Source organism: Thalassophryne amazonica, chromosome 21 (genome assembly GCF_902500255.1).
Source record: "Thalassophryne amazonica chromosome 21, fThaAma1.1, whole genome shotgun sequence".
Lineage (NCBI taxonomy): Eukaryota > Metazoa > Chordata > Actinopteri > Batrachoidiformes > Batrachoididae > Thalassophryne > Thalassophryne amazonica.
In genome coordinates this window covers 38,318,840-38,345,301 of record NC_047123.1, presented here as the reverse complement: position 1 = coordinate 38,345,301, position 26,462 = coordinate 38,318,840, and the positions used below count along the sequence as shown (strand labels likewise).

Genomic DNA, 26,462 nt, shown 5'->3' with positions numbered 1-26,462 from the left:
TGAAACTAATTTAAGCTTGATGAAAGTTTTGGTCTGACATAAAAGCATCTTATGTTGCAGGTTAGATCTGAATGAAGGGTCGTCACACGATTTATTCATTTGCTGCATTATGAACTTTATTCTTATTTACAGTCTGATCTGTTCAGGCTGGAAATATACAACATGAATGCTTATAATTTAATTACAGTATACAGAAAATACACAGAAACGTTATTATAATTATTATGTTATTACAACGTTTTTAAACCAAATCGGAGGCGTGTGTCGATACATACTCCTGACCAGTTGGTGGCGGTAAAACAAGTTTCCTTTCAAACCTCTGACCAGCATAAAGAAGAGTGGGGGTATATAGATATATATAGAGAGAGAGCGAGAGAGAGCGAGCAGAACTACTTCCGGGTGAATCTTCTTCCATGTGTCCCAAAATGGCCGCTAAAAACAAACGTCAAAAATTAAAAGCTACAAAAGAAACATTTCAGGCCGAAAACGGCGACGCGGAAACAGAAGAAGACGAAAACGCGGTAGAAGAAGATGAAGAGTTCAGGCTGGAGGAGGTTTTACGACTCGGAGGAACTCAGGTCACTTTAAACAATTATTACTAAACTGTCGGAAGTTTGTGCTTTACACCCTTTGAGATGTGTGTAGCCACGATTATTTATTTACCTGTTTAAAACATTTACGGTTGTTTTTAGGCGGTGTTGACAAATCGTAAAGATTATTTTTAACACCAGTCTTCAAAAATCCATGTAAACACTCACACACAAAACCCCTGCAGTTTCCACGTGGTCGCCGTCTGGGTTTCAGGTCTTTGTGATGTCATAAGGCAGTGAAAGGAAGACAGGTGCGATCACGTGACCACTTCTGTTTACAGATCGAGGAACATTTGTGATGAACATGTAAACATTTCTCTAAACTGGCTTCAGCGTTAGGTTTTCCAGATTATAGAGGGTTTTCAATCACGTGACCGATTTGCTGCAGGACAGGTGCCGTCTCCATTCTGGATTACAAGGAGGCTGCACGTGATAGAAAAATGGAGAGATTGTCCGGTTATTACGATGCTTTAAATCTGAGAAAAAGCTATTTATCGTGATCGATGTGTAGCAGTTGGTTCAGTGGATCCGTATCTTGTACCAGATAGTGAATTTAGTGGTGATGTAACAAACTGGCCGACCGTGTCACACTGCGATATTGTGAACTAGGAAGCTGCCGACCAGATCAGCCTCGCCGGCCTCCTGCAGAGCATCACAGCGGAGCTCTGAAAGCGGAGGTCGTCTTGAAGTCCTGAGCGATTTCTCTCACCAGGCGCTGGAAGGGCAGCTTGTGGATCAGCAGCTCGGTGCTCGAGGACCACAATGTAAATAAGCATCCGTATTGGAAGCGTTCTTGTGTTATCCTCTGCAGTATTTTTATGTATTCTTATATAATTTTATTGCCGAATAAAATAAAATTCTGGGAGCAGTGGATTTCTGGTAGCGGCGGATCTCTCTCACCGCCACGGTGCCGTGAGGCTTCTTCACACTGACGTTAAACTTCTGCAATTGTTCGCCAAATGCACGTAGTGTAACACAGCGGCCACCGCGTTGTAATCCAGAATGGCCACGGGACATAAAATGACGTGACCGATACGTCACATGAAAACCCTCTATACCAGGGGTGGCCAAGTTCGGTCCTCAAAAGCCACCTTCCTGACACTTAGTTGTCTCCCTGCTCCAACACACCTGAATCCAATGAGACTCGTTAGCAGACTTTTAATGAGCCTTTCATTGGATTCAGGTGTGTTGGAGCAGGGAGACAACTAAGAGTGTCAGGAATGTGGCTCTCGAGGACTGAACTTGGCCACCCCTGCTCTATACTAATTTAGGAGTAAACAAAACATCTTAAGTACTTTAATTGATCATGGAGACAAAGTGAATTTTATTCCATCTGTGCTAACTCATCCTGTGAATCTTGAAGTAACAAACAGAAGTCATTTTGACAGCTAATAATGCATCCCTTAGAAGCATAATAACACTTTAGTTTATCTCCCAAATCTATAAAATATTAAGAGCCTCAGGCTGTGGTAACAGTTTCATTGACTTGAAACTGTCAAAATACCAGCTTGTTCACGTTACTGTACTCTCCTCTCTGATTCAGTTTAACCCCAAAATGTTCCCACAGTGGTGGAGCTGCTTCATGCAAATGTTCTGGTTATAATTGTGCTGTTATAATTGTGTGTTAACACCCATTAGTGTTGATTAATATGTTACCTGCACTTCACCTGCTTCACTGTTGCTCTGTGTGCATGTGGCCTGAGCCTGAGCTCCACCCACAGCAGAACAAGATGACACCGGTAGCAGTGAGTCAACAGCAAAAGATAGAAATCTAAGTTTTCTGTCAATTTGGCTGAGAGGTGGTGGGGGGGGCAGGGGCACTCAGACACTCTACCATGATGGTGAAAATTATGCTTTTATTTTAGTGTAAAGACTTACTTAAATCATGTGTAAACAAGTCGCAGGTCACATCCATGTATCCTAAGATTGGTCATATCGACAGGCTGGGGTGCTGAAACATGAATATCTGTAAGTTATCATGACTGTGTGGCTTCAGATGGTGGATGAAATAACTCATCTGCTGTGCATTCTTGTTTATTTTCAGGCAGATTACTTTCTGCTGGCCAACCTGACCGACTCAAACGAGCTTGTCGATGGTGGGAAGAAAGGAGCCATCGACGACCTGGAGGAGGGAGAGCTGGAAAACTTCATCACCAAACTGGGCATCCGAGCGTTTGCTGGACAGCATGTCGTCTCTGACGTGCACGCTGCAGACTCGGGCGTTAAAGAAAGTACAAAGAGCGAAGCCAAGAAAACGTCAGCTGAACAGCAGCCAAAAGCTTCCGTGACAAAGCCAGCGGAAGAGAAAAAGAAAGCCAGGAAAGACCAGAAGAAGAAGGCAAAACAGAACAGCAGCGTGTTTGAGTTCCAGCCCAGACAGGTGCTGCTGATTAAACCTGGAGGGAAATGGTACGAGCTGGAATACACCACAGAGTGGACGTCTACACCGCAGGAGGCTGCCCTGGTGTCCCAGTACAAGGTGCTGGCCCAGCGGCTGTTTGAGGCCGACGTTGAGCTCTACAAGACCAAGAAGAACCTGCAGAAAGGCGCCAACTCAGCCTGGATGAAGACTGTGGTCAGCACTGGTGTGCTGGCTGATAGAATGGCAGCCATGACTGTTCTGATCCAGGATGCTCCCGTGCATGCCCTGGAGCACGTGGAAGTCCTTGTGTCCATGGTGAAAAAGAAGGGTAGCCGGCGGATGGGTCTGATGGCATTGGACACGCTACGAGAGCTGCTGCTGTCCAACCTGCTGCCCGAGGACAGGAAGCTGCGTACTTTTGAGCAGCACCCGTTTGATCAGCTGGAGGAGAAGGCCAGCGGGAACTGTGACGCCCGCGACCGTCGCCTCATCCTCTGGTACTTCGAGCATCTGCTGAAACACCACGTAGCCGAGTTTGTGACAGCTTTACACGAGGTTGCTCATGACTCTGTGACCGCTACCAAGGCAAAAGCGTTAGCCACCGCCCACGAGCTGCTGTGCAGCCGGCCCGAACAGGAGAGGGCGCTGCTCGTCCAGGTCGTCGACAAGCTCGGCGACCCTGAATACAAGACCGCAGCCAAAGCCTCGTACCTGCTGGAGACACTCTTACACAAACACCCTAACATGAAGGTGGTGGTGTGCAGTGAGGTGGAGCGGCTGATGTTTCGTGCCAACGTCAGCGCTAAGGCGCAGTACTACAGCGTGTGTTTCCTCAACCAGGTGGTGCTGAGCCACTCTGAGGCTGAGCTTGCCAGCAGACTCATCGCCATCTACTTCTCGTTTTTCCGAGTCTGCATCAAGAAGAAGGACATTGAGTCCAAGATGCTGAGCGGGCTGCTGTCGGGCGTGAACAAAGCGTATCCCTACGCCAGCGCGGGAGACGAGAAGGTGAAGGAGCAGCTGGACACCTTGTTCAAAGTGGTTCATCTGGCCAAGTTCAACACGGCGGTACAGGCGCTCATGCTGCTGTTTCAGGTGATGGACTCTCAGCAGAGTGTCTCTGATCGCTACTACGTCGCCCTCTACAGGTGAGGAACAAAAATAAATCTTGTGGGGAAATTCATTTTTCCTCTGATGAATTTTTGTCAATATTTTGCTCATCAGTAATTTGTGGGTCACCAGAATTGTACTCTGGAACAGAAACCACCTTTATATAGTGTCTTTGAAATCTTTGGTTAAAGATAATTTTAAACCGCTCTCAGATAATTGGTTAATTAAATTGTATATTTATTCTTACTTTGAGACTAAGGAGATGATCAATTAATAATTAATTTGTGAAAATAATTCCTATTTTCACTTTGAAATGCTGTTCTCTCCTCAGAATGCTGCTGGACCCAGGCTTGTTCTCATCCTCCAGGCAGAACATGTTCCTCAACCTGCTCTACAAATCCATGAAGGTCGATGTTGTGCCGCGGCGAGTCAAAGCGTTTGTAAAGCGGCTGCTGCAGGTCAGCATCATGCAGAATCCCAGCTTCGCCTGCGGGGCACTTTTCCTGGTGTCAGAGGTCATGAAGACTAAACCGGGCCTCAAGATCCTGCTGAAAGAAGATTGGGTGAGAACGTTAGAGCGGGTTTAGTCCTCATCATTTGATTTGTTTCATAATTTCAGTTATCTCGTAGAGGATTTGTGCGCCTCTGTAGTCGTCCAACGTCAAGTTTGGTCCTAATGTGAACATTTTCACACAGGACGGTGAAGAGAAGTTCACGGACCTCGCTGAAGATGATGACGACGATGAAGAGCATTTTGTGGATGCTGACAAGATGGAGGAAGAAGGGAGTTCAGGAGCTGCAGAGATCAAACCAGCTGCATCATGGGTACATCACCTGAATCTGGAAGGTGTGTGTGAACCGTTTTGAGAGTGAAATCAGAAGTATTCTGATGAAGATTTATGGAAAAGCCAAACATTCTGCAGTTCCAGCATCAAGTTTATTTATTTTGTCTCAATGAATTCTGCATATTAGGCTGTTGACAAAAAGAAATCAGGTTTAGCTTGAGAACAATTCTGACTTCTTAAATGATTATTTTCTGTATGAATTTGAGTTCCTTAAATATCATTGATGCAATCAGGTGGGAAAAACATTAAGAGCTACGACCCGCTGCACAGAAACCCGCTATACTGTGGTGCAGACTGTTCCACCTTATGGGAGCTACAGCGGGTGAGCAACAACAAACTCATCAATGGAGCAGTTATTGATTTTATGTCAGGGAGGGGCTACAAACAACTGCACACACACACATACATATATATACATACACACACACACACACACACACACACACACACTCTTTAAATCTTAAAATCTTTAAATTGGATAAACCAAAGTTTTGTGAGAACTGAATATTGTTTAGGGCTCAAAACTGAATGTGATCATTTAGAATTATTAGGAGAGGAATAAATTATTTAAAGTGGCTTTTTTAATGTGTCTGATTGGTTGTTTCTTTTCTTTTTTTTTTTTGTGCAGCTTTCTCTGCATTTCCACCCGTCTGTGTCTCTGTTTGCCAAAACAGTCCTGCAGGTAAAGCACTATTTAAAATGTGAACCAGAACTTCTACATTCATTAAAGTTTGTAACAGCGACCTACTAGTGCAGCAGTGAATATTTACTGAGGGATCCTTCAAATGGTGATGCAAGCACCAAATTTGGCACACGTACTTCTTAAACATTACTCTTTTAAAAATGCCGAGTGGCCACATGAACTTTCAATAGGTGGCCAAGTAGGGGGTCAGTTGAGAATTACACGGGGTCAAAATTAAAAGATGCTCCAATCATATTGAAAGGTATTCCATATTATTTGTCTGATCATAAAGATTCCAAAAAGGTATAGTTTGGACCATCTGTGAATGAATGTTATGGAGTTATGGGGTAAAAACAGCAGAAACACTGAGAAAGATCATTTTCAGTTTGTACATTGACCTTTCACCATTCTTGCTGTTTTTACCCCATAACTCCAGAACATTCATTCACAGATGATCCAAACTATACCTTTTTGTAATCTTTATGATCAGACAAATAATATGGAATACCTTTCAATATGATTGGAGCATCTTTTAATTTTGACCCCGTGTAATTCTTCAACTGACCCCCTACTTGGCCACCTATTGAAAGTTCATGTGGCTACTCGGCATTTTTAAAAGAGTAATGTCTAAGTGGCAAATTTGGTGCGTGCGTCACCATTTGAAGCATTTTTTCAGTTATCCGCTGCACTATAGTGTCTCAGTTGTAATCAAATTTTAGCTTATTTTGTTTTCCAGTAGCGTCGGCAGGTGACGCGTTCTAATCAGTCAGAAGAAAACATCCAGTTATTAACAGAAAGCATCAAAGCACCGCACTTTACTCTGCTGCGTACAGTGAAAGCTAAATCTGTAAGACTCTTGCTGGTAGTTTTTGTGGCTGCACGCCACGATAACATTTTAACTTTAATGTGCAGGCATCGATAAGTTTAAAGTCAAACAGAAAATAACTAAGTCCTCTGTAGTCCCCAGTATGAAGCGGATGAGAGTCCGCTTTCAGAATGAACTTCAAACCCGATGTCTCGGCTGCCGGTGTGGCATACAGTTCTTTCCGTATTTTTTCCAGCAGCTCAAAGAAGCATAAACAATTATATACACAAATATGTTTTGAGAGGGGGAAATATTTACGGGTGATTCTTTAACTACGGGCACTATTGGCCTTGTAAATGTAATTTCCACCACACCATTGCCTTACAATATAAAGCGCCTTGGGGCAACTGTTTGTTGTGATTTGGCGCTATATACATGTGCTGTGATGTCACTGTTTATCTCCATAGAAACTACCCAAACAATCTTTCATACAAACTGTTTAAAGGGACATTACAGTGTTGTGGTGGAAATTACGGCAACAGTGTGGGACAACTAAATTTGGTTTAAAAAAAATCACAACAGTTGTATGACATTGAATACCCCAATTATGTTTTGATTATTTTACTGATATTATATTCAGAGATATTTTAAAACATTAGAAAAAAACGTTTCTTTACCATTCATTTTTATCATTGAAGATCATAAGTCTGGGTGTGGGACAAGCACAAAACGGCAATATTTGCATATAATGATGCTGAAAAAAGGTGAAAAAGTCATCATAGACTACTAGAACAAATTTCTTAACACACTTTCATTGTAAAGATAACTATAAAAGTGTGAAATTTCCCCTTTTTTCTGTTTTTCATACAGTATGATCAAAGGACATAAGTGCCCGTAGTCTAAGAATCACCCTTACACGGGGGGAGATATTGAGTTTCCCAACTTCCGCACATTAGCAAAATGCATGTAGGGGAAAGAAAAATACAGTGGAAAGAAAAGTAGGCGACACCAGGCAACCTTGCAGTTTACTTCATTTTTCATGGCTTAGGATAAGGGTCGGATATTTTAATACTTCTGTATGTGGACAATGGTGTTACACACTGTCGGACGTCCTGTGCTTTAGCATAAATCCAATATGATCTAAATCAAATTCCAGAATTTTTCTTCAGATATTACGAGGAATGTGGCCACATGTGAAACTGTAAATAAAATATTCCTCTTTACATGAGTTGCTTAAAATACTGAGCAGTAAAAAGATTAATTTTTTTCAGGGCTGTGAGTGAAATGATTTTTCATGTGTTTACCAAATGTTGTAAAATCAAAAACATAATCCAACACTGCGGCTCCGCTGTGATCATGTGACCAGGCAGGTGTCAACTCTGAACACTGCCAGATGAACCGAAACCACAGAAGATAAGCGGATAAACTGAAAGTGGGGCTTACCTTCAGCTGAGCCTGACATGTGATCCTCCTCCATCCGTCTGAAGCTTGTTCAGGATAAAAGTTTCAGCTTTCAGTCTATATAAATGACGGCGGTGTTTAAGAAAAAACAAACAGGATGCTGCAGTCACTCCTCAGTGATCAGCTCACACACTGAATACTTACTAGTCTAATTAATAACAGGTGTGACACCTTCAGACAGGCCCCGCCCCCACGCACATAACCACCCAATGACAGCTGAGAAAACGAAAACAGGGACAAACACTAAAGATAAAGGAGAAAATAGTTTAGAGATGATAATTAGAATAAATCTTGTTGTTTGTGTGTCTGCTCTGTTTGTTTGTTTATCGGGGTGTTACCTCGTGTCTCCACAGGGAGGATTCATCCAGTACTCTGGAGACCCTCTGCAGGACTTCACCCTCATCAGGTTCCTGGACCGCTTCGTCTTCAGAAACCCCAAGCAGCACAAAGGAAAACGTAATCATGCAGGAATTTCTGTTTTATTATGAGCTAAAAGCATCGTTTGAGTGTGCATCTTTTTTCAGACAGGCGGTCATGTGAAGTCATCACGGTGATTTCCCACGTGTTACACTGCAGCCAGTCAGAGATGTTTTTGGAAAATATCAGCGTTAAGATGTCTTAATGTGTTTCCAAATATAAAATTTAGAATATTGATATTTTTTTAAATTCAGATTACTTGATCGATTTGTGATTTGAAATATGGTAAAACTACAGATATGGTTTTCTTCTTCTCTCCACAGAACAGGGGGCGCTGCAGTCCCAACCGAGGCTGGCGGTCGTGCACGGTCAGTTTAAACACGTTAGCTTGTGACACCTGTTAAACAGATGACTCTTCTTTGACACTTGTCTTTTTTATCTTCCTTTGCCACTTTCAGTCAATACTGATGAGTTTCTGTCAAAAGAAGAAAGTCAGGTTCCTGTGGATGAAATCTTCTTCTATCGGTGAGTTAAATTGATCAGTAAGAGTCTGATCGCTGATCAATTTAAGCTTTTTCAACAGACAGGATTTTGTGCTGAAATGTGGACAAATGTACAGCCACAGAACACTCAAAAGTTTAAAATCTGACGAATCTGCTTCACAAATGTTTTGATTCTGAAGTTTTAAACATCTGTGGAGTTTTTAGGTTTATTAAACTTCCTCACCAGGTACTTTAAAAAACGGCAGCAGGAGAAACAGTTTCGGCGTCCACAAGGAGACGGTGATGACGAGAGCGTGGAGGATGTGGACGATGAGGAGTTTGAGAAGATACTCGGTGAGTTTAGCAAAGAGACTGATTTTAGGATGTCACTGCTCCAAACATCGGCACTAAGGAGTCACGACACTGAAGCACAAATCTGTGGATTTGATCCCTGGTTTGGGCTGAGTGTCAACGTGCCTCTAAGCAAGGCACTGAACCGGCAAACTGCTCAATGTAAGGGCAGGTTGCTGCCACATGACCACCCTGCACCCCTGAACATGGACAAGAAATACAGAGAAAGAAAACAGGAGGAAAAAAGGAAAAATATTCAAATTATTTTAAAAAAATAAGTGATTTTTCAGATTAAGCTTTGATCTGTGAATCAGTCATAGTTTTAACAGATCACATGCTGCCACTGAGGTGTCAGAGCTGAACTGTTCATTTGATGAAGTTACCGCTGTGGACGAGGGGTTCAGGTGGAGTCTGATTTGGACATGTTTTTCTCTGCGGTCAGACAACATGCACCGTGACACGTGTGTTAGTGAGTGTTTGACTCTCAGCTTTCCACAGCAAATAACTACAACAAAAACTAGACCCCCTGTTGGAACACCGTCATTGTCCTGTTAAGGATTTTACTTAAAACTCTAAAGGATTTTAATGTTTGTTTTTTACATTAACCCTGAGTTTCCTTTTTTTGTTCAACTTCTGCATTAATAAACTGATCCAGTATGAAGCGGTTTTGTCATATTTTTGACAGATTCCTATGAGGGAGACTCTTATTTCACCCAGCTGGAGAAAGATCTGGACTTTGCAGGGTATGATCCACCTCTCCTTTTTTATTTATTTATTTGTGGATTTTATATTTTTTAATTGCACAGCAGCGCCCCCTGCCTTTGCCTCTAGACATCACTTCTTTTGTTTCATTGATAAATTTTAATTTAACGAAAAAACTAAAAGTCCAAATGTTTCATGAAGCTCAGACACTCCTACCTGACATAGTTATTAAAATAAACGTTTCCACTGGACAAACCAGGAGTAAATTTTGGTGTCACAGAGTTGACTGTAGTCCTTAATGATGGTCAAAGGGACGGCAGGGGCAGAGCTTCAAGCACTGAGTGGCACTCAGTATGTCAGACATGTTTGAGAAGCATAAACGATTTGTTAGTTCTTGTGTATCAGGATCTTCCTGAGTGTTTCTGAACAAAAATGACACTAACCACATGGATCATCTAAAGTCTAAAAAGCCGCTGATGACCGTTTCAGCTCGAACTGATGGACTGTTTTCACCGATTTCCTTTGATCGGTTTCAGTAATATGAAGAGTAAAAAAGACTCTAAAGGCGTTGAGGCCTCGGACTCTGACGTGGACGACTCTGAGGTGGACAACCTGGACGATGAGGAGCTTTCTCTGGGCAGCATGGAGGAAGAGGACTTTGGAGATGAAGTGGAGGAGGAAGGGGGGATGTTCATGGATCCTGATGGAGAAGCAGGTAAGAAAAGTCCAAACAAGCAAAATGTTTGTTTCATGGACACATTCAGCACCTTTTCTGATACGTGCCCAGAAAAACAAGATGACGTACAACGAACCTGGTCCATGGTGACTCCAGCCACACCAGCTGGTCCTGGATGTGGTTGGAGTCATCATGGACCAATACCGGTTTATGTCCTCCAGTCAGCCACACTGAAGCATAAAAGTCAAACTTTCAGCCTGTTTTGAGCCTGAGATGTCAAACAGCAGGAGCAGTGTTTGTTTTTCTCAGAATAGACGATAAGAATATTTTCTCTGCAGACTCGCAGACTGAGGCGGGCATGTCACATGTCGGTCCTCGTGTCAAGAAGAGAAAATCCTCAAATGAACCGGATTTCTCTGGATCTTTAGGTCAGGACCAACTTCAATCTTCCTCCACATATTCCTCTGTTTACTCTTTTAGTCTGAGATTGTTTTCATGTTTTCCATCTGCTGCCTCCCTCAGTGAATAAATACAGCTTATTGATTTTAGTTTATTGATCATGTTTTGATTTTTCCAGGCTCCAAACAGAAGAAGACAAAGAAAGATTCAGCTGTGTTTGCATCTGCTGAAGAGGTGAGAAGGCAAACAGTAAATGAAGAATTTATTGCCCCCATTTGTGTCCTCACGTTGACCGCGACACTCTGTTAAAAGCTGCAATTAATTAGTTAAAAGTCAGAGAATTTGGTTTGTACGTCAAACTCCAAAATGGTTTTGAGCTAAAAACCTTTTGTCTTTCAGTTTGGCTCCATGTTGGATGAGAACGCCGGCTCCAAGTTCGACAACATTGGGCTGAGCGCCATGGCCAACATGGACAGAGCAGGTAACACCCCGGGACACTCGGACCGGGTTTGGAATTACTACTTCCATCTCTGATTTTGGGGGATTCATCACTTCGTCTCATAGGAACGTAAATTCTACATGCGTGACTGTTTCTATTTCCACTGGGTCATTTAATATATTGATTAGCAGAATGTGAGCGATCATCTTTATCACAACATGCTAATCTCTGGATTTATGTTTCTTCAACAGAACTTTTTGTTTTTAGGTTATGCATCGAAAACCAGAAAGCTGAGACAGGAAATCCAATCAGGAAGGTTTATTTATTCAGTCGGCCGGATACTAGCCAGCTTTAACTCGCTGCTGTTATTCACACGACAACTTCTCAAATCAAAGTTTGGATATTAAGAACTTCAAGTAACTGCCAACACAGAGCTAAATAACATGAACACTGTTTGACACAGTCAGCTTTGGGGCCATTGTTACAAGAACTGGACTGTTATTGATCCTCTTGAGTTCTTGGCAAAACTGTATTGAACCTGCATTAATGGTAAGTGTCCACCAGGTGGAGATATTGCTTCATTTCAAGAATCACGAGTTACTGTATTTGTGTAATTTGGTACCTTCTGCGCTAACCAGCCCTGCCGTTACTTCACACTCTTTCAAATGAATCATGTATTTTTTAAATGCTTATTGACAAACTTTAAAAAATAATCGTATGTCATAAAACCAACAAATGAGACCTACACAAAAACAAACTTTTATTAAACACTATGTCCAAAAATCAATGACACAACTTGATCACAAATCCTGTTTAGAAGAAAACGTGAACTGTTCTCATACAGTTACATCTGCTCAGTGCTGCATTTCAAAATAAAGCTCATTTCCTGTGTGTAGCCTCCACTATTTTGACACTTTTATTGTGAAGCTTGTCACATAGTATTCACACATAAAAGTATTGATAATGGAACCATTGTTCAAGACATGTTTCTGGTTCCAGTTTAATGTCACTTCTTTAAATGTAGTTTTCACTTTGGCAGCAGCTCAACACAGAATAAACACTGTAGCTGAAAGTGAAGCTGGTGACAATTTTTTCCCACCGCACATGAACGCACCTTTAATTTGATCTACACCTTCACTGAAGTAAAAATGGTTTTCAGTGTAACTGATTACAGATTAAACCAAATGTACCGTCTACACAAATTTCATATTCTCACTTCAGACGTGAAGCAGCCGTCATGTTCGTGGTCGTGTTACAACTCAGCGTTTATAAATTTATATGTACAAATAAAGGCTCCACCCACTATTTCAGACTTCACAGTACCTGAAATGATTTTTTTTGTCAGTGCACGGCTCCACCCACTATTTCAGACTTCACAGTACCTGAAATGATTTTTTTTGTCAGTGCACTAACAGAAAGCAGCTGACGCAGACGTCTGTTCCTTGTTCTTCACTGCAGGTCTGAAGCAGCTGAAGTGGGAGGCTCAACGAGACGACTGGATCCACGGGCGAGACGCCAAGACGCTGCGTAGGAGAAAAGCCGTTTTCAATAAGAGGAAGACGTTTGGCCGAGCAAAGACAGGCAGCAGGACATTCAGGAAGAAGAAGTAGTAACTGCTACGGCTTACCTTTATACCTGTTTAGCGGTCCAGGCTTTCCGGTCTGTTTCTCGAATGCCATAAATCCCCGCCCACTCGTTGGATTTGTAGTAAACTGGGAAGACAGAGAAAGAAAGAAAGACAGACAGCTTCTAGATCAGCTGGAGTTTGACCTTTACGCTGAAGACCGGAATGAACTGGTGTCAACGTCTGAGGAACCAACGTGGGACACTTGTCATGGTTACGTTTGTTCTCAGAGATTATTGGATGATTTTGCTTTAATAAAGTTTTTCTTTAAACCATTAACAGATCAAAAAAGTACAGAGATACAGATTTCATATTATGGTTAATATGAAGATATGTGATAATAAAATTTACCTGCTTATGTCTCAACATCACCCAATAAATAAATAAACAGTTTGGGGTTTTCCTCTTTAAGAGACATTTTTAAAACATGCACGACATGCGTTTTATAAAAACTTAAAACTGAAGTTAATAAAGTTCAACTTTAAAATCAGTTATTTTAATTTTATTTTTGGTGTGACAAAATCTGCAGAGAACGTTATTCAACTTTAACACTGACAAAACGTGTTCTAAAGTGTGGAAACAAACTGTCTCAGGATGTGTTGATTTTTTCTTTGATAAATGAGCAACGTTTTCCTCCAAAAGCTGTCATCATTTAAGCCCCTCCCCTTTAACATCCTGCTTGTGTCTGACAATTTATTTCAGACATGCAGTATTTCTAAATTTCACTGACTGCCTCCAGCACAAGAAACCAGAAGATGACAACGATAGAACAAAATAACTTGCTAAGTTTATGAAGCACAGCATTCAGTTGTGAAAACGTGACTCACCAGACACTGCTTGCTGCTGACGTACCAGAGCTGGACCAGCACAGGGTCTATATTCTAAAACACCTCAAGTTCTGAAATGAACACACTTCCACCTGAATAACGTCATGCTCGCCAATCTGTGTGCAGATCTTAGCTGCTCCAGTGCTGCACTGTCATTACCCCCACCAAGAGTATTTGTCTGTCAGCAGGATAACTCAACAAGGAATGAATGGGATCAATGTAATTTGGTGAGCAGATAGACAGCGTTCCAGGAAATAAGTGATTCAGTTTTGGAGTTAATCTGGAACTGAGATCCAGAAAAATGTTTGGCATTTAGCCAAATTTTATTAAGCATTTAATTCAAAAAGTTGCAAGAGAATGTTGATTAAATGTGAGCAGATGATAACCTTCAAGAAAATGTATTTGATATGGATCCAGAAGACATTTTAAGCATTCAAAAACATTTAATTACAAAAACATTTTGAGATGCACAGTGTCCTCAGAAATAATGGTCATTTCTGAGTCGATCCTGAACATGTACTGGATCTGGGATTTTCTCTTTTTTTTTTTTTTTTATTACAAATATATCACCGCTGAACTCAAAAATATGACCATGCTGATGAAATTTTATGAGAATTCACATAAATTCTTGGGAAAACGCTCGAGTCTAAATATGCACGTGATGGCGGGTAATTTGGGGGAGAAGATGAGGACTTGCTCAGAGCACCTACAGCTACGTCGTCATTTCATCAAAATTAGATGTATACCTCTTGTTTCTATAGATGCTGACACTATATATTAAAATATTAACTATATTGGGGAAAAATAAAGGCAGCACGGTGGCTCAGTGGTTAGGACTGTTGCCTCACAGCAAGGTGGTCATGGGATTGATTCCCACCTGTGTGGAGTTTGCATGTTCTCCCCATGTTTGTGTGGGTTCCCTCCAGGAGCTCCAGTTTCCTCCCACATCCAAAGACATGCAGGTTAGGTGAATTAGAAACTTTAAAATTGTAGTCCCCCTTATAAAACAGAACTTGATCTCAAGATTGGTTAAATAAAAGTTAATTTTAAAGATTTAAGATGAGTGAGTGTTAAAGTCTCTGTAAATCCTTTTTAAAAACAACTGAGTTTCACCTTTAAATTCTTGTGATGTTTAAGTTGAAACATCTTGACTTGTACTAAATGTAAGTTTTTGTGTTTTCTCAACAAAACTCAAATCATCAGTTACTTGGAGAACTATTAATTTATATTTTTAAGCAAATCATGGATTTACTTTAAAATTTCTATTTTATTGGCTGCAGCTTCAAAAGAAAGTTAGTGCCAGAGAGACTTCTTGAATCTTTGGTGTTACGACTATTTGTGTCCCATCAGCTTCTCACCGACTTGATTTTGAAACAAACCCGACAGCAATTAAACGTCTTATGATCCCCACCATCAGCTAAACTTTCTCCCTTTAATATTTGGTGATAAACCTTCAAACCTGCCTGAGTCCATCAAAAATCAGTCGACTTACCTTCCAGGATGCTGGGAAATCTGCAGTTCATCATTTTCCTGAAATCTGCAGAGAATAAAAGAACCGTTGAAGAACAAAAAAGTCATTTCACGCATGTTAGACTCATATGTCGATACCTCGACTTGAGTCCATCTTCTGAAAGAGTCCGTAGGCACAGAAGACACCAATGACCTCAGCGAAGATCACAGCCTTCATCAACTTCACAGCCACAGGCTGCAGAGGTTTGGGCGCCATCTACAGGACGGGCAGGGCACTGACATTAGCTTAGCTTTAACAAAACCCAGCTGCAAACACAAACTATTTCCCCTGTAAACGTTATAAAAACGTTGATTATCCAACATGTGATGATTAAGTTTGGCGCCTGATTGTAATACCGACTCAAGACCAGTAGGTGGCACTAAATCAAAGGCGTCAATGAACCTTTTCACAATTTCTGAGGGTTTTTTTCTTCCCTTTAATTACTTACCTTTACGTTGGCAACATAGACCAAGACAATATCACATTTAAAATAAAATAAAGGCCAAAAAAAGTGTCGAAATACACTGCACTTTTACAAGTATAAAGTCTCCTGTGACCTGCTCGAGCTAAAGGCAGCTAACGCAGTTAGCACTTCCTCCTAATGTACGGAAGCTCCGCTGGCACCAAACACACGAGTCGCGAAACTACTTCAAATTAACAATTATACGTAAAAACAAAATTTTAGCAGCCCCAAAAAAATTAAAAAAGATCCATAGAGATGCAAAGGAAATTGTCGCAAATCTTCCACCAGTAAATTATGTTTAAATAAAATCCTGACACATTCCTTTGAAACAAAGGAGAAGGAGTGAAACTGTTCTTCTAGTAATCCAAAATCTTATTTGGATCCAGATAATCCTGCGTGGGGACTGAGTCACTGTGACACTTTACCTTGTATGAGCATTTCAATTCATTTAGACTTATTATCAGAGATAATAGAGGCTGAAAAAAGTTCGACGAGTACAAATCCCCAAATAGCAATAATTACTTCAAAATAAACCTAAAACCAGATCTGATCAATATGGAAGAAATAACGATTCATCACGAACACTGTCATACGTAAAAATTAATTTTAGAGCCCCTGCTATCTCTCTAAATAAAAAACGTTGGTGTAGTACACAGAGTGGCCGCTGTGTGGCAGACAACGCCCATGATTCTCAGTACAGTGCTCTGTGTGTGTGTGTGTGTGTGTGTGTGTGTGTGTGTGTGTGTGTGTGTGTGTGTGTGTGTGTGTGTGTGTGTGTGTGTGTTGTGTGTGTGTGTGTGTGTGTGTGTGTGTGTGTGTGTGTGTGTGTGTGTGTGTGTGTGTGTGTTTATTTCATCCTTTGACAGATGGCTACATTTCCAGCATGTCGATGTCTACACTTAAGGTGTCACGGGGCTCGGATCTCCTGGATCTGAACTCAGACTTTGGAATATTAAAAAGATGCTCCATTTAGAAAAATGTTTGATTTACTGATGATGTTAACATCTGAAAGAGTGTGGCTCCATCCTCTCAGTCAAGAAAGGTCAGAATCCGGATAGAAAAAGGCTTTCTAACGGAAAGTCTGTTTTTCAGGTTTTACTGAAACTGGAAAGATGAACATCTGAAACCACTTAATCTAGAATTGTTGTTCTTTTTTTCTTTCTTTTTTTTTTTTGGCCCTAGATCTTTAAAAAGCAGAGTTTAGGTTATAATGTGATGTGTTCTTGTAAATCTTGTAGACTTTGAAACATTGTGATATTACATCACTAAGTGTTATTTCTTTCACTGAAGCCACACTGACGTCACTTCGATTTATGGCTTCAGGGCAACTTTTATTTTTCTTTGTTGTGTTTGTTTTTTGGGGGGGGGGGTTTCATATTTTTGTGTCTAAAAAAGCAAGTGTAATAAAAATGTTCATTTAATTTGGTGTGGTTGTTTCTGTTTCTATTTTTCCCTCTTATTTCTCACAGATTATTATTATTATTATTATTATTTTACACCCTATTTTAAGTTTCTTTAAATTTTAATAAAACATTTTCTAAATTAATTTATTTATGATTAGAATGTCTTTTGATGAAAAGAAATGAATGTCATTTATAATAATCTGGCGGTGTTCGTGTCCAAGTGCTGTGTTTGTGTGTGGTCATAAAGCCTTTGAATCACCATGACAACATGTTTGTGTCCAGCTATTTGAAAGTGTTCAGGAGGAACAAACAGGATCAGTGTGATCGAGACCACCAGCAACGACACACAACCACACATCTGTGGCGCATTCAAAGCACTGATACAAAGTGTCATTTTTCAGAATTCCTAGTTTGTCAGAGCGGCTACAGAGCATGACGTCATCAATCACTGCTTTCTTAGTTTCATGCATTATCAATTAATCCGTTTGTGAAAAACACAAAAGAAAAATGAAATGTCCAACACAGTGTGTCAGAACACAAAGTGTCAACTTACTCGTTTTGGCCAAACAGTCCGAACTTCAAAGTGAAAATGTCTTTGTCTTCTCTTTATTATTATTATTATTATTATTATTATTATTATTGGTGGTGGTGGTGGTGTGTAAAATGTAATGCTTGGGACCTGTGGAAAAACTCATACAGTTTAATTTCAGTCATTTAAGTGAATAAGTAAAAAAAATAATGATAATAATTACATTAAATAAATATATAAAGTTATGCATTTTAACATTTTAGTTTTAATTTCCCTTCCTGTTAATATTTTGTTATTTATTATTTAATAAATCACTGCATTAATTCCTTGGCAAAAGGACATTTCCTTTTCCTTATTTATGTTATGCTTTATTTTATATATATATATATATATATATATATATAGAGAGAGAGAGAGAGAGAGAGAGAGAGAGAGAGAGAGAGATGACAGAGAGAGAGAGAGAGAGAGACATGACAGAGAGAGAGAGAGAGAGAGAGAGAGAGAGAGAGAGAGAGAGAGAGAGAGATGACAGAGAGAGAGAGAGAGAGAGAGAGAGATGACAGAGAGAGAGAGAGAGAGAGACATGACAGAGAGAGAGAAACAATTATAGTATTATAGTTACTAAAACGAATAAAGTTACTTCGTGTTTCTGAATATTAGAATGTGTATATGAATCAAATAATTATTTTATTTTAGAAGGAAGTTATAATGTGAATATAGCGATTTTTTTCCTCCTCATACGTTTACGACTCTCTTTTCCTTCAATCCTCCCATCATGAAAATATCTCTCTCTCTCTCTCTCTCTCTCTCTCTCTCTCTCTCTCTCTCTCTCTCTCTCTCTCTCTCTCTCTCTCTCTCTCTCTCGTTAAATCCTCGGCACGGAGCACCGGCACCGGGCCCCCGCGCCGTTTAACAGCATTCATGGCCCCATACGCTCCGCTGTCTGTTTCTCTTTAACGGGCTGAATCAAGCGAACAGCACGGGAACAAACCTGTACTTTTTTTTTATTTTTCTTTTTTTTTAAGTCTCCTTTTTTTCTCCGGCATGTCCTTTGGCACAAACATAAAAACCGGATTCTCGGTACGGGACATCCTGGATCTCCCCGACCTGACTAGGACAGGAACCGGGACACGTCGATCCGGAACAAAAGGGAAAGAGAAGGGAAACACCGACGAAGCCTCGTCGGACGTTCCAGGGTCGGGAAGCGCACAGAAACTTCGATATAACGGGCACAATGTATCCGAGCGCGGTGGAGGGAGTTGCGCCAAATGGATCTACGGATCCGCCAACCTGCACTTTTCACGTGAGGAGATTTAAAAGTTCAAACACCATTAAATTTACAAAGCTTCACAAGATTTCCAGCTCATATTTGGCCATGCTCTATCTCTAAAAGCTGGTAAATCCATTTTCGTGCGTTATTTTAAAGTTTGACTTAAAAATGTATGAATCTGCCCAAAATGTTGAAATTTGCATGTACCTTTGAAACGCGCTGTTCAGTTTGATCATAAAAATGACACCACAATATTATTTATTGTTAGTCTCTCCCGAAACGAGCCTGTCACAGCCGTGCGTAATGGCGCCTTTACGCACGCTCTCCAATCACTTTTTCCTCCTGTCTGAGATCTTAGTTTTTCAGCGTCAGACTCTGTCGTTTTCTAAAGCCTCTCATTTGCCAAATTTAAGTAAATGATAAACCATTTTACTTCTTGTGTTGGAGAGCTGCCAGTCCTGCGAACTGAGATCACAATCGTGTTTTTATCAAGAAATACAGGACAAATGTTTACACCGACTTCTGATCCCAACACATTATTCTAATTCGCAGGGACCTGTATTTTCATCCAAACCAAATTACTCGGATTTAAAATCATCAGTATTATCATGAGTCATGATGCGTTTCATGTGCGAACAGTTGAAAAAATCTCAATTTTTGAATAATCCTACAAAGAAAAACGTGAAAATCGGTATTTTCTGTTTGTTTCTGCTGTGTCAGATTAACGGATCTGTCTTCTCGCCCTGCAGTACATGGACTGTCCCTAAAGACCAAAACTCCTGAGCTGTCCACGGACGAGTCTCCGGACCCAGACCGGGATGGTTCTGCTGCCGGTGCGCACAAGAAACGCGGTAAGCGGCGCGTTCTTTTCTCCAAAGCGCAGACCTTTGAGTTGGAGCGCCGCTTCCGGCAGCAGCGGTACCTATCCGCAACAGAGAGAGAGCACCTCGCCGGCCTGATCCGCCTCACCCCGACCCAGGTGAAGATCTGGTTCCAGAACCACCGCTACAAGATGAAACGTGCTCGAACGGAGCGCAGCATGGAAGTGCTGCAGCTGTTGCAGGCTCACAGGATCGCCATCCCGGCCATGGGGCGGGGCGGGAAACCAGTCCTGGAGGACCTGGAGGTCTTGCTCAGGTCCATTTTGGGTTTCCCTCTGTGTGGACCAGCTGCTACACCCTGCGTGTGGCCCGGAGGACCGTGGAGTACCGCAGCTGCTGCGCATGTACCGCTGGAGGTGGTGAAGCTGGTGAAACGGTTCTGAGGGGACAGGTAGTCCACAAAACTGGTTATCGGCCTTAAATCACGTAGAAAACTTTGTGCATTTGTCTCGTTTCAGGATTAATCCTCCAAACAGAATCAAGTGAATCAGAAAATTATGACGACAGTCAAAACTCCACACCTCGTTACAAAATATTTCTATTTCCAATGTGATTTTTACTATTTTTGTGAATTCTCTGTTTTGACATTCATTGTAAAGAAACTTCGAATTACCATAAATTAACTTTTTGTTTGTTTTTGTAGATATGAAATTCTTCGCAAATCAGACGTGTAAAATCGTCTTTAATTCACCAAAATTTAAAATGTTCCTCGGGCGGATCAAACTAAATGTTCTGGTTTGATTTTGGGGACTTCTGAGTGGTTTCTGATATTGTTTTTGTTGTTAATTGTTGTTCTACAATACAGTATTTATAATGTACCGTTTTGGATCAAAGTGACTATTTATGACGTGAATAAAAGTTTGAGCAAAGTGGCCGCGTGGTTTGACTTTAGAACTCTGGCAGATAATAAATTGTTCTTTGTCACGACACAGAGAAAATATTCATTCGACATATCTCCGTTTAAATACAAATTAAACTAATAAGAACGTCTCAAATGTTTTTACGTTTCATCATACAATCAGACAAAAAGGTCTTAATTTCTTCTCTTCTGTTCGGATGGATCTTTAAATGCATTTTTGTTTCTGCTTTTGATTTGAAGTTTTCGTGTAACATCCTGTAAATACATCATGTGGTATTTTGAAGGGATTCAAAAACTGAGTTTGCAGTTTTCTTATTATTTGCAGACGGTGCACCCTGAAAGTATTCACAGCACTTCACTTTTTCCACATTTTATGTTACAGCCTTGTTCAAAATGGATGATATTCATTTTGTATTCAAGGTCAAGTATTCACAGTCTTTGCCATGAAGCTCATAACTGAGCTCAGGTGCCTCCTGTTTCCACTGATCATCCTTGAGATGTTTCTACAGCTTAATTAGAGTCCACCTGGGGTCAATTCAGTTGATTGGACATGATTTGGAAAACACACACCTGTCTACATATAAGGTCCCACAGTTGACAGTCGGAGCACAAACCAAGCATGAAGTCAAAGTAATTGTCTGTAGACCTCAGAGACAGGATTGTCTCGAGGCACAAATCTGGAGAAGGAAACAGAAACATTTCTGCTGCTTTGAAGGTCCCATCGAGCACAGTGACCATCATCTGTAAATGGAAGAAGTTCAGATCCACCAGGACTCTTCCTGTCTGAGCTCTAGCATTCTTCTGTGGAGAGAGGAGAACCTTCCAGAAGGGCAACCATCTCTGCAGCAATCCACCAATCAGGCCTGTATGGTAGAGTGTCCAGACAGAAGCCACTCCTTAGTAAAAGGCACATGGCAGCCCACATGGAGTTTGTCAAAAGGCACCTGAAGGACTCTCAGACCAGGAGAAACAAAATTCTCTGGTCTGATGAAACAAAGATTGAACTCTTTGGCGTCATGTTTGGAGGAAACCAGGCACCATCCCTACAGTGAAGCATGGTGGTGGCAGCATCATGCTGTGGGGATGTTTTTCAGCAGCAGGAACTGGGAGACTAGTTAGGATTGAGGGAAAGATGAATGCAGCAATGTACAGAGACATCCTGGATGAAAACCTGCTCCAGAGCGCTCTTGACCTCAGACTGGGGCGACGGTTCATCTTTCAGCAGGACAATGACCCTAAGCACACAGCCAAGATATCAAAGGAGTGTCTTCAGGGCAACTCTGTGAATGTCCTTGAGTGGCCCAGCCAGAGCCCAGACCTGAATCTGACTGAACATCTCAAGAGATCTGAAAATGTCTGTGCACCGACGCTCCCCATCCAACCTGATGGAGCTTGAGAGGTGCTGCAAAGAGGAATGGACCAAACTGCCCAAAGATAGGTGCACCAAGCTTGTGACATCATATTTAAGAAGACTTGAGGCTGGAATTGCTGCCAAAGGTGCATCAACAAAGTATTGATCAAAGGGTGTGATTACTTACGTATTTGTGATTTATTAGTTTTTCATTTTTAATAAAGCCACAACAATTTCACAAAATGTTTTTTCATGTTGTCATGCCGTAGAATTTTAAGTTGTTCAACCTGGTTAATAGATCATTTGCTCAGAAGCCACGCAGTACCATCGCGCTGTGGGTTTTTGTTCCAGTCATTAACAGCACTTAAATTTAAGATGATCATCTGGAACCAAAATATACAAGAAATATATAAATGTACAGAAAGTGGTGGACTTAAGGTTTGAGAATTGAACCTTGTGACAGTGGACATCATCATCACTAAAGTGCCTTTTAGCAGGTTCTGGTGTGCCATTAACCCCTGCATGTGAGCACCGCGACCTCACAGTGTGAGTGTAAAGCATCAAAGTAAAGCACTTTAGTGCTGTTCAAACAGAGAGCAGTTCTCCGTCTCTGATCCAGCTGTCAGATGGTTTTCTTAAACAACAAAACTACACAATTCTGCTGGCAGTTTTAAGGGAGGTGAAGTGAAACTGTGAGTGGGGGTTCCACAAGGCTCTATCCACAGACTGCTGATTTTTGACTTTCAAACTCTTGTTTGACAGCAGGTTCTGGTCCAGAGTTCCACACAATGATGGTTCTGACATTTAGATACACATGTCCGATACACGCGGAGAACGGGTCCTTAAACCAACAACCTTGTGTTGGGGTGGGTAGGTGCACGAGCTGCCTGCACCAGTCTACTGCGTCGTGACAAAGTAAAGAAAGGAGGGGTCAGCTGTATTCAAAGGGGTCAAAGGTCAACTCCATCCATAGAGTGACGGAATGTGTCACCTGTTGTTGATAAAGAAGAAGAGTAAGAAGAGGAGACCTGGACAAAGAAAAAGGACAACCAGGAAGCGAACTTTGAAGGAGTGATGCCGTGCGCTTTAAAATTATTTTGACGGCATTCTGTTTTCTAACGAGCACAATGAAAATGCTGAAAAGAACTTTATTCAAACAGCTGCTGGCACAAAACAGCAGGAAAAATAAACATCACAGCAGATTCACAAAGATACCATGAACAAATTTATTGTGAAAAACATGATGAGCTGCAATTTTTTAAAGATAATATTTTGTTTGTTATATATTTTCAGCCAGATGACGTCAGACGTACTGTTCGAACTGCATCCAGCAGGTGGCAGCAAATGATTTACTAAACACAATCTCTTATTATTTGTATATCTGTATTTGATATTTCTACTGTTTCTTATGTGTCCGACGACTAATATAAATCATCCTGATTTCTATTTTATGTTTTATACTGATGTTCATTAACAAACTATTTCCTTGTCTTATAATAATAATAATAACAATATAATGATGATGATGCTCATTGAAATCTTTATTACTTTATTTGCTTTCTAATGTAGCAAAATGAGGCATTCATAAATATTTGCAAATATTTTGATCAATTTGTCAAAAATGGTGTGGGGACAACGTATTCTTATTTCAGTGACGATGACAAAGACGTGGGACTCCCACAGGATGGGAAAGATCCTGGACATTCTACTGCCAGCAGGATGAACCAGGCAGGTTCATTCCCTCCTATCAGAGAGCAGACTCCAAGACTGTGTCAGTGATGAACAATCTGCAGAGCGTCAAACCTCCACTGGACCCGTCAAGGTGACGGTCCATAACCAGTGCTGTTCACACGCTGCAGACATAAGACACGATCAGTCCACCAACCAGAAACACAAATGACCTGCCTGTCCCTCGCTGAGAAGTCAGACAGGCAGGCTGACGGTCTTCCCAGCCGTGGCAATGAAAAGCAGAACATTAGGTTCAGTTCCCTGCAGACGTACAGTCACGCTGCAGTCTGGAAAACACGGCTTTCCAATCCCTCTGGAAGCTCTGGAGGTGCAGGTCCAAAATGCCATTAGAAAAACATCAGCGTCTACGTGTGTCCATCAGGAGGTACAACTACAGCTGGTCCACGGTGAAGACGGGCCTCAACAGACTGTCACCAAAAACACCTTCACACAACATCTGAGGGTCAGAGCTGTTTGTGTTTGGCAGAAGACTGCACTCACAGAGAGCTGCTGTAGTTTTTAATGTCATAGTGTCACCAATGTGTGAGATGGGGATAAACAGACAGACGTCACATCACTGCCTGGTTTATTTTAACACACTGCAGCTCTTAAGTTACTGATTTTCTTTTAAAAAGATCAATAAAATAATAATTGTGGATCCACAACCAGATAATCACCAACCTGTCAACAAATCACAAACTGATCAGCTGATTAGTTTCACAGCTGCAGAAATGAAGGTCAAAATGTGACCTCCTGAACTCAACGTGGACTGACCTCATGGTGGCGCTGTTGAGCTCTGATGGAGGGTGCAGACCAGCATCCATGTTTCCTTCATGCGGCTCTAAGTGGTGTCGACCTGCTGCCTTGACCCCGCGCCCCTCACACTGAATGATTTCTGAACACCACTTCTGGCTTTGTGACCTCTGACCTCCTGCACACTGTATCCAGATGATGATGGAGCTGTTTCTGAGGCAGAGGGCAAAAGTTTAAACGCATCACAACCTTGGCGCAAAGAGAGACCAACAGTTAAATACATTAAGCAAAACGGTCCAAAGAAACACATGAAAGGAGGCGGGGCAAAGGTGAGCAGCAAATTAACACTCGGCTGTTATTTGAAGCTCTTCAGCAAAAACTGGGACAGAAAAAAAACCTCTTTTAAATGGATATATTATAGTTTTTCGTTCCACCCTGAGGACTGGAATGACCACAAGGGTGCACAAATTAAAGAAGACTTTAAAAAAAAGAAGAGGAGTAAAAAAGAAAAAAAAAATCAGTCAATCTGTGATTATTTGTGCTGTGACGCTGAGCGGCAGAAATAGTTTGGTTCTGCTGTTGGACTCAGTTCTGTCAGATGAAAAGTGAGACGAACTCCTGATGAAGGTTCAAAGAATGCGTCTCCACCTCACCCTGTATTCTGCATCTTCTTCCATCTCACCAGCCACCTGCAGGTCCTCCTTCAGCACATCCAACAACCTGCTGCCTGGGGGCTCCATCCTCAGCATCCTTCTCTAGACGTAGCCTTCATCCGTCCGCTGCATGTGTCCGAACCAGCTACATGTTAATTAATCAGAAACAACACTTCTGTCATTATGCTCATTATGCTAATGACACAGAGTTATTCATCACCATAGGTCCTGATGATCAGATGACTCACATCCTGCATGGAATCATGAAACCAAAGAACATCAGTGTAATGAGGCTCTTCTGCTTGGACCAATGGCCCAAAAGAGACAACAGCCAAAACCAGCTTTTATGTTTAACTCAGATTTAAATTTTAATTTGTACACACAAAATACCAATTGTCCTTCCTCCACCTTACAATTATACTTCCATTCTTTTCTCAATCAGCAAGATGCAGAAAAGCTTGTCCATGTCTTCATCTCAAGAGCAGGTGAGACCACTGGGACACACTTTTTCTCTGATGTCCCAAAAAGACAACTAACAGACTACAACTTAATTTCAACCAAACTCACAACAAATTTTAAGGTTACTGGTGCACAAAGTTCTCAGTGGTTGAGGATCATCAGATGCTCTTGTATCTTTTACGTGTCTTCATGATGACTCTGATCCTCCTGATCGTTAGTTCTCTGGGTTTGTTCCTGTTTCCATTGGGGTCTCCACAGCAGATCCAACATCTGCAGGTTGGTTTGGCGCCACTTTTACACCAGATGTGCTTCCTGAAACAGCTCCACATTACATGGAGAATGGACAGGGGTGGTCTTGAACAAGGAACCTTCTGGTCTAGAAACAAGCCCACAAACCACTCACCCACGCCACCCTCAGGTCCTCCCACAATGCCTTGCTAAATTTGCTGACACAAAGGACTTTAATCACTTTTACTGAATTTTCTTTTCTTTTCATGTGAATTGATCCTTAGATCCTTTTGATGAAGGATCAACTTGCATTACTGATTTTTGCTCCCGATTTGAAAATTGAGGAAATCAAGGCAGATGTTTTAAAATCGTGGCCAAATTTCATATGTAATTTTCGAGTTCTTACTATTACCTACTATTTTACATCAGATTACATACAAATGTAACCAATTTTTTGCAGTTTTTTATTTATTTTTTGTGCATCCACTAAACACCTCCTCCTTTGGGTTTGTTGCTGTCTCTGGTGCAAACAACAAACTGCAACTTAAACTGTGAAAAACATGCGGCAGCGACTAAACAACGCGACAGAGAATCAGTTCTGTG

The 26,462-nt window shown here is 41.3% G+C and overlaps 3 protein-coding genes across 7 annotated transcripts; 2 read left to right on the top strand and 1 right to left on the bottom strand.

Annotated features, from left to right (window-relative positions):
- Positions 1–390: 390 nt before the first annotated feature.
- Positions 391–13,256, top strand: cebpz (CCAAT enhancer binding protein zeta). Of its 2 annotated transcripts, none has more exons than XM_034161651.1 (16): positions 391–578; positions 2,635–4,100; positions 4,394–4,625; positions 4,759–4,909; positions 5,141–5,229; positions 5,536–5,589; positions 8,209–8,311; positions 8,596–8,640; positions 8,731–8,797; positions 9,002–9,108; positions 9,791–9,848; positions 10,344–10,522; positions 10,822–10,911; positions 11,061–11,116; positions 11,282–11,363; positions 12,780–13,256. In XM_034161651.1, exons 1-16 carry the CDS (start codon positions 414–416, stop codon positions 12,929–12,931), a joined length of 3,096 nt encoding a protein of 1,031 aa, XP_034017542.1. In that variant the 5' UTR covers positions 391–413; the 3' UTR covers positions 12,932–13,256. The 2 variants fall into 2 exon arrangements, with proteins under 2 accessions (XP_034017542.1, XP_034017541.1); XM_034161650.1 differs by having other exon boundaries at positions 8,725–8,797.
- On the bottom strand, positions 12,426–24,723 carry LOC117502604 (protein CEBPZOS-like). Of its 4 annotated transcripts, none has more exons than XM_034161657.1 (5): positions 24,541–24,723; positions 15,381–15,498; positions 15,265–15,309; positions 12,949–13,033; positions 12,426–12,844 (listed from the first exon to the last, which is right to left on the bottom strand). In XM_034161657.1, the coding sequence occupies exons 2-4, from the start codon at positions 15,496–15,498 to the stop codon at positions 12,951–12,953; spliced, it is 246 nt and encodes an 81-aa protein (XP_034017548.1). In that variant the 5' UTR covers positions 24,541–24,723; the 3' UTR covers positions 12,426–12,844; positions 12,949–12,950. The 4 variants fall into 4 exon arrangements, with proteins under 4 accessions (XP_034017548.1, XP_034017547.1, XP_034017545.1 ...); XM_034161656.1 differs by lacking the exon at positions 24,541–24,723 and adding an exon at positions 15,727–15,888; XM_034161654.1 differs by lacking the exon at positions 24,541–24,723 and adding an exon at positions 15,731–15,888.
- On the top strand, positions 18,721–23,817 carry nkx2.2b (NK2 homeobox 2b). Its single transcript, XM_034161916.1, has 3 exons — positions 18,721–18,980; positions 19,697–20,204; positions 23,691–23,817. The coding sequence occupies exons 1-3, from the start codon at positions 18,722–18,724 to the stop codon at positions 23,815–23,817; spliced, it is 894 nt and encodes a 297-aa protein (XP_034017807.1). The 5' UTR covers position 18,721.
- Positions 24,724–26,462: the final 1,739 nt, after the last annotated feature.